General features: G+C 34.0%; 1 protein-coding gene across 4 annotated transcripts in view; it reads left to right on the forward strand.

Annotated features, from left to right (window-relative positions):
• LOC112054591 (homeobox protein homothorax) overlaps window positions 1-12394 on the forward strand; it is a 430497-nt gene that overhangs the window by 157598 nt on the left and 260505 nt on the right. The window contains exon 7 of one of the 4 annotated variants that reach the window (XM_052888255.1): window positions 2637-2676. The exons of the other annotated variants lie outside the window; for them this stretch is intronic. Within the exon in view, the coding sequence (XP_052744215.1) occupies window positions 2637-2676 (40 nt within the window). The remainder of the gene's footprint in view (window positions 1-2636; window positions 2677-12394) is intronic. 4 annotated transcript variants of the gene reach the window in all.

Genomic DNA, 12394 nt, shown 5'->3' on the forward strand with positions numbered 1-12394 from the left:
GACGTACATTGCAAAACGTTTTCTACGCCTAGGGACATTGACAACATAGAGGGATCAAAAAATAATCGGAAACAAAATAGGCAGGCCAGATTTAGTTTTACCCGAAATAGAAATTACGTATATAATGCGATCCATGCAAAGTCCCACGCAAAAACTAGTACAATACGAAAACAGGGGAAGGAAAGCATTTCGCGGTATGTGGGTAAGATGTTGAGATTTTCCGCTCCCATGTTGCCTACCCCTTACTAGTACAGTCTGCAAATAAATTAAAAAATATTAATATACAAAATCAATTAGATTTACAATAAACAACCAAGCTAAAAGTAAGTATCTAATTAATCTAAGTTTATTCTAGACAAATTTTCAAGTTGCCAATATAACAGTTTCAGATGGTAGGTATGGATTCTGTTGGGTCAGATATTAAATGAAGAATTGGGATATAAAGTAACTTTTGTGTCAATTCAGGCTTTAATCTATATCAATTCAAAATGTCAGTCATGTTTCAGTAGTTTCGGCGTCAAGGCATAACAAACATACAATCTTTCGCAAAAATATGGTTTTCATTGTATTAAAGGTCTAATAGGAAGGAACTCTAAAGATTTTTAATTACAAATGCCATATTTACAGTAAAAATAAAAACCACCTTTCAAATAGGTAACGTTTTAATTAACTGCGTTTGATGAATTACTAATAGACATATAAGAAATGCCATGCTCCTCTAAACACATGCGTTACTGTTTCAAAAATCTACACATTCTTATAGCTTTATTGGCATTTTCTATTGCTTGTAGAACAATATAAAAATCATTGTAAACACATAGACGTTATTGTTTCAACAATCTACATAATATTATAGCCTTATTGGCATTTTTTCTATTGATTGTAGAAAAATAGAACATTTATTTAAGATGAAAATGAACTTGAAAATTGCGATTCTTTTGTCAAGGTATCACGTTATATTCAAATATGTTCGAATTATTATTGTGATTTTTAGAATAGAGTGAAATTAATACTCAAAATTTACTAAAATTCAATTAAAACTTTTAACGCACAACTTCTAGCATAATAAATTATTGAAAAAATCGTGTCAGTTTTCTTTACTACAAAAGTAAAGTACTTAATTACATACTTACATGTTTAAAATATACAGATGTTAGCACCAAACATAAATTTCAACTATTAATTTACCAAAAACATCAATTCGACTGTTAAAGATAAATTTTTACCCGAAAAAAATATATTTCCTTTTTTGCTGACTCTGCTAAGGTCCTTCAATTTATTTGCCGTTTGTTACTGGAGATATATAGGACAATAATAGCCTTTTGTACAATCTTAGAGCAATACATGACACAAAAGGTAAAAGTATGTATTTGTGCGGGTTGTATGAAAGGTCCATGGCAATTTGTTAGGGGTGGAAATAGAAAGTTTTAGGAATGCGCAGGCGGCCTGCTTGGACGTAATGTATGGGCTACCTCTGTAGGTTTTATGATGCCTTGGTACCTACTTTCTTTTTACAACAATTTTACTAGAGAAACTAGTAACGCCTGCGACTTCGCTCACGTGGACATGTTCTACAAAGGAGTATCTACTATCCCAGCTCTAATTTTTTTTAATTTCAAAGAGGTTAAGGCAGCATTTTCGAAAAAAAGGTTTCAGACGGTTTGACTTTTTCAGACTCTTTAGCTTTTGAGTTTATCCCGAATAGACCACACAGACGGATGCGGTGGAGAACTTTGTTTTATAATACGTTTAGATGAACAAATTACGATGCATAGAATAAATAGGTAGATATTAATTATAGTACTGAAACGATTCCTTGTGTGTCAGCAAAGATATGGAATTCCCTTAGAGCTTCCGTTTTTCACGTTCCCGTTTCCGTTTTATTTTTATAAATAAAACTATAAATACTAGGCTCCCGAAATATTTATTTTAGAAGTAAAAAGACTGCCCTTTCGGTTGTTTATTAGAAAACCTGAGCTAAACTGACAACCAAAACTCCTGACAGCTCTAAAAGTAGTAATATTCTTTAGTCAGTGTTGCTATTTCAAATGAAAATACATTTACCTATATTTTTGGCACAAATGTGCTACCGAAAGCAGTCACTCACTAACTGTTTTAATCATGCATAAATACGCACAGAGAGACAATTTTTAGGATATATTCTCGTATATAACGGAGTATTTGTTAAATTAGTCTTATTGTCTGAAAACGTGAAACTGAAATCCATACTTCTAAACACAAACCGTCTGAAACCGAAAGGGGTGTGGATTTTCATCCTCCTCCTAACAAGTTAGCCCGCTTCCATCTCAGACTTCATCATCACTTACCATCAGGTGTGATCGTAGTCAAGTGCTGACTTATAAAGAATAAAATAAAAAAAAAGATGTTATAATTCGATTTGATTTTTTGTATGATGACATTACCGAGTAAGACCGATTATAAAAAATATTATACTATTAGAAAGCTACTTTAATAGCGAGTAACATGAGATCTAGGCAATGCCCGTGTTCCCATGGGAACGGGAACTACGCCGGTAGAACCGCGGTTCGTTCGCGTGTTGGTTATTGTAATCAATTTTGAATAAAACATTAAACTAGTACAATTTTTATACTTACATTGTATTTTTCATTTTTCAGGTAAGGCCAGATTTTGTGTTCAAGGAGGAATTCGAAGGTGGTAAGTTTTTAAACGTCTCATTGTTATACTAAAACAGAACAACTAAAAACAATTTCTTATAAAAGAGTAAAGAATAATAAAAAAAATTGTCCTAACAAATAACAATTAATACACGACAACAGAAATAGACGTCAGCATTAGGAACATTTAATTCCTTGGATCCAATTAAAATTTCCCTAAGCATTTTTATTTAGTGCTCAATTTGCTGGCAACATTAAATCCCCGAAGTTTACTGACCCATTACTCACTGTTCACATTTTACGAGCCTCTGATACCAAATTCCCATCACGTAATTTCCCCCCTTAAATCCCCCCCCTCGCGACATTTTATTTAATCAAGACCACTTTTTAACATTCTCGAAGCAATGTCCATAATATTTCTAAAACGTGAGCATTGAGCATGGTGGAATAATGAAAACAACTGGCAACACTTCCTGTTTTTCCTTCAGTGTTGCCGCCCGAATATAAATGTGTTATGTATAATGACTCCGTGAATTATTTGTCGAATTATTATTATTACAATAAGTAATAACATTAATACATTGTCAAATTGTAAGAATGGGTTTTAAAATAATGTCGTAATATTATGATGCTATCCTATTATTTATCTTTGAGGGACCGAAAGGGTTAATTGTTTTCTATATAATAAAATAGTTTATTTCATATAGAAAAAAAGACTAAACTTCAGTTGGAAGAAGGCACCCAATGATGACTTATCATCAGGTGTACGTTGGTCCATCAATCATAAATAAAAGACTGATATCGTTACTCCTTATTACTTTTGTTCAACCTCATCGTAAATTAGTCTTCGCCTTAATTTGACACTAGACTAATCGCCTGGTGATTCAAAGTTTTTATGACCGCCATATAATGGACTTAGAGACTGCGACAGTCACACTTACCTCATTTTTTGAAATCTAAATGATTATTATTACTTATGTCATAGGTAAGTACGGTACGCTACGGTAGCCAGTTATGGAGTTTGGACTGTGGTGGCTTTGGAAGGTAGCAAGAAAAAAGAAAATTATTATTATTAGGACAGTAAAATATAAAGCCAAATAAAATTTAAGGTCAATACCTAATAATTTTATACTATACCTAGATAGGTTACGTGCCGACAAAATCACCACAAAAAGTGACTCGAAATTAGTGCACACATGCACATTTTTGTCTTTAATTACATGGATATTTATGTATAGTAGGTTTCATATAGTTTTTACACTTCCTAAATACACAACTCGACATTGTAGACGATATCTATTTAGGTATTACGTTCGTTTTTTAATAAACAACTAAATGAAATTAAGACAATATTATACATTTATCCGCCTCAGTTTTGATGCACTATTGCCCTGTCTCTAGTATAAAATATCATTGGCACGGGTTAAACTTACTTGTGATAGAAGAGCTGACATTTCGGCGTTCATAAAACGAATTACGTATGTCTGACTATCACAAGCCTTCATTCTAAACGAGGTTATCCGAAAAAATGTTAATTACACTGTCTGATGGATTTTTCCGAATTATCCCGAGGTCCCGGGCCGAACAGATTTTAGTGCGTCGTAAACGTGTTTAGGAGGATTTTTTTTGGATCCCGGCGTGCATAAATTTCCAAAATCTGTCAGATTAGTTCAGTAAAATTTTGTGTGGATCTGTCGTAAACGTCAAATCTGGTACAACCACTATTTTATCGTCGGTAGATTGCTATGCATTTTTTTTGTAATGTTTTTTTTTTCATAAACACCTTGTCGCGACGTCGGGGAGGGCGATTTTAATTTGTTTTTTTTTTATATAACTTTTACAAGTCGTAAAACGTACGGGTCAGCGTCGTGGGGTCAATTTGAATTGTTTTAACAAAGAAGCGGTTTTTTTTTAATTTTTAATTTCTAATTTTTATTGGGCCGTAAATTTTTAATCGCTGTAAATATTGTTCGGGACTCTTTTTATGGCTTTACTGATGACGAGGTTGTTGCCATAAAAAAAATAAATCGGTATAATACAAAGCAATACTTATTTTAACTATCAAATATACTTAAAAATATAAAAGGTCCGAGAAGTCTCGTCGGAAGATCTCAAATATTATCTCTACAATAAATATTTTTATGTTTGAATTTTTACTGTCATTTTACCGCAACTTTTTATTGACTTTTTACACTTTTTACTATCTTACAAGTTTCAAAAAATAATTACAAAGTCAATAGATGTAAAATAAATACAGAAAAACATTGTATAAATAATATATTTTATACCAAAATATAAAAAGCAGTAAGGTATAAAGTTATTTTACCTGGTATCTCAATATATTTATAAACTTGCTTGCCAGTACCAGTACCACCCTATCAGCAGTGCACAAGGCGTGCACAAGGTTTTAACTAGGGTATGCACTAAAGGTATAAACTGTAAAAAAATAAAAAAAAATCTTTCTCCAAAGGTACTTCAGAAATCCTCAGGGTATGCATTGCAAATATGTACCGTCAAGCGATTTGGCGGGCTCCGTGGCGCTGTGGTATGCGCAGTGGATTTAAAAGACGAAGGTCCTGGGTTCGATCCCCGGCTGAACCGATTGAGGTTTTCTTAATTTAGTCTGGTCTGGCTGGTAGAAAGCTTAGGCTGTGGCTAGCCACCCTATCCACGGCAAAGACGTACCGCCAAGGTATTTAGCGTTCCGGTACGGTGTTGTATAAAAACCGAAACGGATGTGGATTTTCATCCTCGTCCTAACAAGTTAGCCCGCTTCCATCTAAGATTGCATCATCACTTACCATCAGGGAAGATTGTAGTCAATTTATACAATGAAAGAATAAATAAAATATACTAACTTTTAAACACGTAAACTGTAGTCGAAAGCATTTTTTTTTTATTATAAAAAGGAGTCTTGGCGTACTTTTCAATACACAAAACAGGAATTTTATCTATTAAAAATGCATTTGTTAGCTCTTATTTTTCCTATTTGGACAAGGAACGTTCGCTTAATGACTATAGGCATTAGTTATCTTAAAATTACGTCCGATAGGTATTCTAGGGGTTCAAAAGAAAAAAATAAGGGTGCAAGAGGGTAGAGGGGGATGCTGATAACAGAGTCAAAGAGGGCTCGTCTTATCTACCGCTCTGTGATAGACAGAAAAAGTAATTAAGCTTCTTTTTTTTTTGTTTCGAAAAAGAAATTAGATTTGGAATGGCCCTGCTTTTGTTAATGTGTTTGTGATGTATTTTTTAATTATCTGATTTGTGCAGTTGGTTTTTTTTATTAAAATATTAATTCGTATATTTTAGGATGGTTTTTTACGCTTTAGTAATAAAATAAAATTATGAAAATTTTGAAAAATCCCCGAAGGTCATGAAATTATTAATCACACTCTCGATCAAGTCATCAATACTCTCTTTCAGTGCGCTTTCATTTGAGACCCTCGAGTATATTTGCAGACATTCGGTTTTTTTCCCCTCTTTCAACCCGCAGAACTTTTAAACGGCTCAACCGATTTTCATCGAACATCGCACATAAGTCACCTTTCATACAAAAAAAAAAAGACATACATACAGCCGAACGTAGAACCTCCTCCTTTTTGGAAGTCGGTTAAAAAACTAAATTGAAATCGCTTTATCCGTTCAGCAGCTATTGCCACAGCCAGAGCCACAGACAGAATGACAGAGAAACACGTCAGAACACCGCTCTTTTTGCGTTGGGTGTTAAAAATGTCTGTCTTTTTTCATTGATCTAGGAATCTAATTCGAAAAGCTGAAAAAAGTCTAGCAGTTGCTTCTAAAGAATCACCACTACAATACAGGCCTTACATTTAATGGGTAGGAACGTTTAATCATTCTGTAGATATGATAATAAAATACCCAAAAAAAAATAACCTCAAAAACGTTGTACTAAAAACGTTGTTCCCTTTTCACACCGACTCAGAGTGAAATGGCAGTACAATTGCGAATAACGTTAGAGCGGGACGCAAATAAAATGGGGGAGTCTCTCGGATGCAAGGAAAGTATTGTTTTAAAGACATTTTTAATTTCCCGAAGGTGATTTATCACTGTTCTTTCCTCAGTGTGAATATGTTACAATCGATATAAATATTTTTTCCGAGGGGAGCGCGCCCCCCGCGATGTTTTGAATTTAGAACGCGCACAGAACAATAATAATTTCGGATTCGAAATGCCTTTGCGGGTGACGTTCGCATGATAATTTTGAATTTGGAACATTTACTATTCCGTGACTATTTCACGTAGTGTTCGTATGCTCTTTGGTCTTTGATAATATTGTCTATGCAAATGTTATTATTATACATTTTTATAATTCTAACAAAGCCTTATGTTCAAAAATGTTTTTAGGTATATTTGAGTTCTTTATCATGATGAAACGAAAGCTTAATAAATATACTTTCGAGATAAATTAATAAGTAGATTACAATTTCAATCAACCAAATTTGACAGTTTTTTTTTATTAATGTCAAACAGTCTAAGTAACATTAATTTGTATTATGGAGCCAATGATATTTAATACTGTTAGAAGTGTAACTAGCGCATGAAAAATGAGGCGCTCAAAAGAGGAAATTTATAGTCAAGTCAAATGTTAGTTGTGGTCAACAACGAACGTTATTTAAACAAATAATATCTAAATATCGTCTACAATGTCGAGTTGTGTGCGTAAAAACTATATATACATAAATATAAGATAAAATTGTACATGAGTGCACTCAGTGTTGTAGCCTATTATTTGTAGGGACGTAACCTATCTATGGTATAAAATTATCATTGTGTGGGGCTATTTGAACAAAGTTAAATTATTAAAACAAAAAACGTAGTAAAATCGTAAATAATTTGCTTTTGCAACACAAAATAATTTCCTCCCATAAAGCGTTAGATAGCGTTATTCCAAAGTTTACGATAGCTGCCCGGCGTGCTTTTAAAGTAATCGGCTTAAACTCGAACGTTACCATGCTATACTTCGCGTCTTTCGACTGCGGAACGACGTTGTAGGTATTTCGCCAGCGATGCGTGAACAGCATGCATAATATTGACTTTGTATAAGCTTCTTTTAAAAAAAAAATACTATAGTCCGGCCCCAAATGCTGTAATCTATTTGACAGTCTTGCCAATACTGTATTGTCACTGTTAATTTGAATAGTTTTTCTGTGAGTACCAGAAAATAGCAAAAAATAACTTTTAGCTGTTTTATATTTGTCAGTCTTGCTAATACCAGTCATACTGTCATTTGTTGTGTTAATTTTAAATATTTTTTAAGTAAGTACGCGAAAATTGAAAAACTTTAAGAATATATAGCTATGGAATATAATAGAATAGGGATTGGAAATAATATAATATAATAGAAAGGGGGTGTTTGTGATGATGGCTTAAAACCTAAGCCTCGGGTTGATGGGTGCAGTTTAGTAGGTGTTCATAACAAGTGTGTTTTGCGAAATGTTGGTGCGATGGTTTTTAACCTACTTCCAAAAAAATCATCAATTCGTCGGAATCTTTTTTTTAACTTAACAGGCTAGCTATTAAAGTATTGGTTTATTATTAACAGTATCGTGTTACAAACGCTCATAAAAGCCAAAGTCTGACGAAAAGTGTAAATTAAAGAAATCCTTCAGAGAGCGGAGTATAGACTATTCTTTTTAATCGATTTAAAAATATTCACCAATTTGTTTTTAGTGGACTTTAAACGCAATGTTAAATTACCATCAAGATGGTAATACCGCGGACCACCAACGATCGAACGATTTTACAGTTTGTCAAAAAAGTCATGGAGTTAATTAAAAAATTCCTTTTCCTGTCCTGGCAACATTGATTAAGAAGTAGCTTCGTTGTGAATATTGAAAGTTGTTTAAAATTTTGCCGAATTTTAAGTTTCTCTCCCACAAGCAACATAAATTAATCTATTACATAGTTTGGGTATTACGCAACTTTTCATAAACTGGGTCAGATTCCAATAAAGAATTACAGTACAAGATCGTCTGGAACCGTCTTCACGCAAGTTCAACTCGCACTTGTCCGGTTTTTTGAATATAGAACGCGATTAAAAACATGCTAATCTCCAATGGCGGCTTCCCGCCTTGATTTGCAAACAGTGAGATGCTGTGACGATTGTATGTTGATTGTTACTTATGTCACCTTGTTATCTGATAAACAGTGACATTGTGGACGTTAATACAGTGTAATAGGGTGTATTTTGTCACGCATTGTCTTTTTCTTTTTTTTTAATTCAATCAGCCCACATGTTATGGTTGAATGACACTGTGTCATCAAAATTTTATGTATTCTCACTCTCGATTTATTCACGTTTAAATTATTTAGGTATTTCAAACAAAATTCTATATCTATACTAATAATTTATAGACGTAAAGTAAAGCTAGTGTTGAAGAGGAGAGTAGGTAATTCTTTTCTTCTACTGAACCGATTTTGAAAGCTCTTATGCCATTAGAAAGCTACCTTTGCTTGGAACCTCATTCAAAGTGATAATTGGTGGATAATATTATAATGTTTTCTCTTTTTAGTTTCGTGGGTACGTTAATGTTTTGAAGTCGGTTGTATTTTTTTTAACAATAATTAGTCATCCCCAAAAGGACAGTAATAGGAGTCCATAGACTATTGCAAACGTGCGTAAAGTTTAAACATTTAAATTTTGTTTTTTTTTACATATTTTATTAGTGCGGTTTCACGCGTGCCTAGATCGGTTTTTCTCTTACGCGAAAGTGTGGCGTGCGATCATTCCGCACAGTTGGCTGCGGTGGCGTATTTTTTTCGCGCATTTAATACGCGGTTTCGTACGCGGTGGCAATTTATGAACCACGGCGCGCCGACGTGATACATGACCGTGATGGGCGTGATGCTTTACGGCCTTTTAATTTTTATCACAAGCTATGCGCGCCAAGATTTACTTCACCGCGTATCTCTGATCGCGACATGTTGATTTTTTAAATTAAGAATCTTGTAATTTTATTGCAGACTTAATTAGAAATTATCATTTTCATCATTTCAGCGTTCACATAAACACGTACGGCTCTGTTATTGAGCTGATAAATTCATTATTTTCCTCAGATTGTTGTATTAGATTATTTTTATGGACGTTAGTTTCATTTTACGAGTTTGATATAGAAAAGTTATGTCTCTTAGGTTAAATAGGTTCTCATTATTAGTAATTATTATTATTTAGTAGGTGATCCTCAAAGCATTAGGCTTTAGGTCTTATTTACTCCTACTGCCAGAAGGGTTATGTTTATAAAATTATCATGTTTGATTGGCCAGAGAAATTAGAGGCTAAGACTCATCGCGCTATTCCAAAGCAGGTAGACGGATATTTTTGATTTTGTAAATTTTGGGTATTCTGCCTTATTTAAAGATTTATTAAAGATAATCTAATAATATTTAGACGAAAATCTTAGATGTCGTCATATGACAGAAAATCACAAATAGGTTTATGTACAACGAATTATTTTTTATATGATTTCTTCATTGTCTGTCCTATATATTCAATAGTTTCACATCGTCTAAGAATCGCATAGGTATATACATATAGGCGTATACATTACGCGTGTCTTGGCTACACAATAATGTGCATGCTTTGTCTAAGAGAAAAAGAAGATCTTTTTGTACCTCCTCTAGTCTCGATTTCCGCGTGCTATTCAAAAACCGGTAGCCGCATGGGACAAAAGAAAAACGTTCTTTCCCATTTCCATCTAGCAATTGTTTACCAGGCTCGCATAAAAACACAGGTGTACCCGCCATCGTTTGCATACATAATCGCTGAGACAATGACACTAGGCCTACCACGCGCTTATGCTTCCCTGGTAACCATTGTGATAAATGTTAATGCATTTGGAATGTTTTTGAGTAAACTTACCAGGAGTTTCCCTTTGTTTTTAAAAGAAGAAAAATAGAGCCTGATTTCTTTCTTTTAAGGTTTCTTGTATACATTTTTATATTTTCTGTTTATTTATTTGTAAAAAGGGTGAAATTACCTCGACAGTTATCATGAGATTACCAAGTCTGGTAGTCCATAGTCATTGCCAAAGCGACATACATGTGTGGCTACTAAATCACCATTAATTATCTTGTTTTCCACAAATTAAAAATTTGTGTCCAAAATAAACAGTTAAGAATGACACAGTTAGGTATAACGCGATCATCCAAACATTTTTTAATTTTATTTTGCATATAATATAACAAAAACCCTGCTGCTTGTCGCTGCTAGTTTGAACGCACGTAAAATTTGGGAAAGTGACTGCATTGGTGTTCCATGATAGCGTCCGATATGAATATTTAGGCCTCTTTTGCCCTTAAACAACCTGTAATCGTTACGGTGTGTATTCTAGGACATCAACTTGAGAAGTAGACAGTACTTACTTCATTAAATTAGTTGAATTTATCTGTATTTTCTTCCCGAAAACGTGACAAAAATGGTTCTATGAACAACATTTCCATGCATCTTTCAGATACTACTTCGTACTTGTTGAACTGTCAAATTAAATCATTTTTGATGTGACACACTTTAAATTATGAATAATAAACAAAGATCAGGATATCAAACAGATATAAGAAATTCTTGCACTGTCTTATATAAATATTTTAGGAAATAGTAGTCTGAGATAGATATGACGTCGCTCGATCTCGTATTGTCTCGTTCCGTTGCTAGGTGGCGCGACTTGTTTCTGAAAAGAGTAGTGAGTTAGAGAGGGGTAGCAATCGGTTGGCGGGAACGACTTGAAATATAAGGCGCTCTTCGTAAGGTCTTCAGTATGCTCGTGGTGTTCGAGCCTTCCACATTTCTTGTTATGTAATTCAAGGAGGAGAGAGGGGGAGAGTGATTTGAGTGGAAAAGGGGAGTGTAAGTTAACTGTCAAAGACGTCTTAAACCCTACACACGACGTTCACAAGTGCGTGACTCAAGGTCATTCTCTGCCATTTTAGGGTCTTACTTTGGTTACAGTTTGATTTGTTAATTAAGTTGTCCTGACAAATATTGTGAATCATAACCTTTATTTTGGCATTGGTTTTCTTATTTTTGTAATCCACTTCTGAGTATGCTAAAAATATAATGGTAGCGAACGTTGCTCAGTCATCAATTATTCTAAGGTGCCTAGTTAGCTTGGTCGAGTAGTACATAAGCTGTATGGGTTACTTGCACCTGCCATGCTAGTGACCTGCCCCTAGGCTGTCAAGTTATCGCGTTCCTTACAACACAAGGTTGACTATCTTAATGTTCAATAAAAAATAAACACATACATTTTAAAAACATTGAAAATAATACACAAAAATACCCCGGAGCGGAACAAATCAGCCCGCCCCATTTGTAAATGGATCGATTACAGTTTTGAATTATGTTATAACCATCTCATTAACATGTAAATTAGTTGGCCACAACAATAACATTGGAACCGACCATCCAACCAGGAACGCAACAAAAAGCCTTTTAAAAGATGAAAATGAATACGAAGAGAAAACGGGGCTATTTTAATTAAACGGTCCGCCTCGGGCGACCACAACGTAACTTCGTACCAGGCGAACAGGACTATGGAAGCGGCTGTTTAGAATTATTCTAACTCCGCTGATTTCTAATATCTCTGAGCTACGCCTTGTTAATTAGTGCTAACATTTTATGAACAAGCTGTTGTGATACGATTATTTTTTCTCCACAATAATAACTTGCTAATAACGAAGTGGGTGATTACTATGCCATTGTAAATAACGACATTTTATTAAGCTTTTTTGTTTAGATA

The sequence above is a fragment of the Bicyclus anynana genome, chromosome 21 (genome assembly GCF_947172395.1).
Source record: "Bicyclus anynana chromosome 21, ilBicAnyn1.1, whole genome shotgun sequence".
Taxonomy (NCBI): Eukaryota; Metazoa; Arthropoda; class Insecta; order Lepidoptera; family Nymphalidae; genus Bicyclus; species Bicyclus anynana.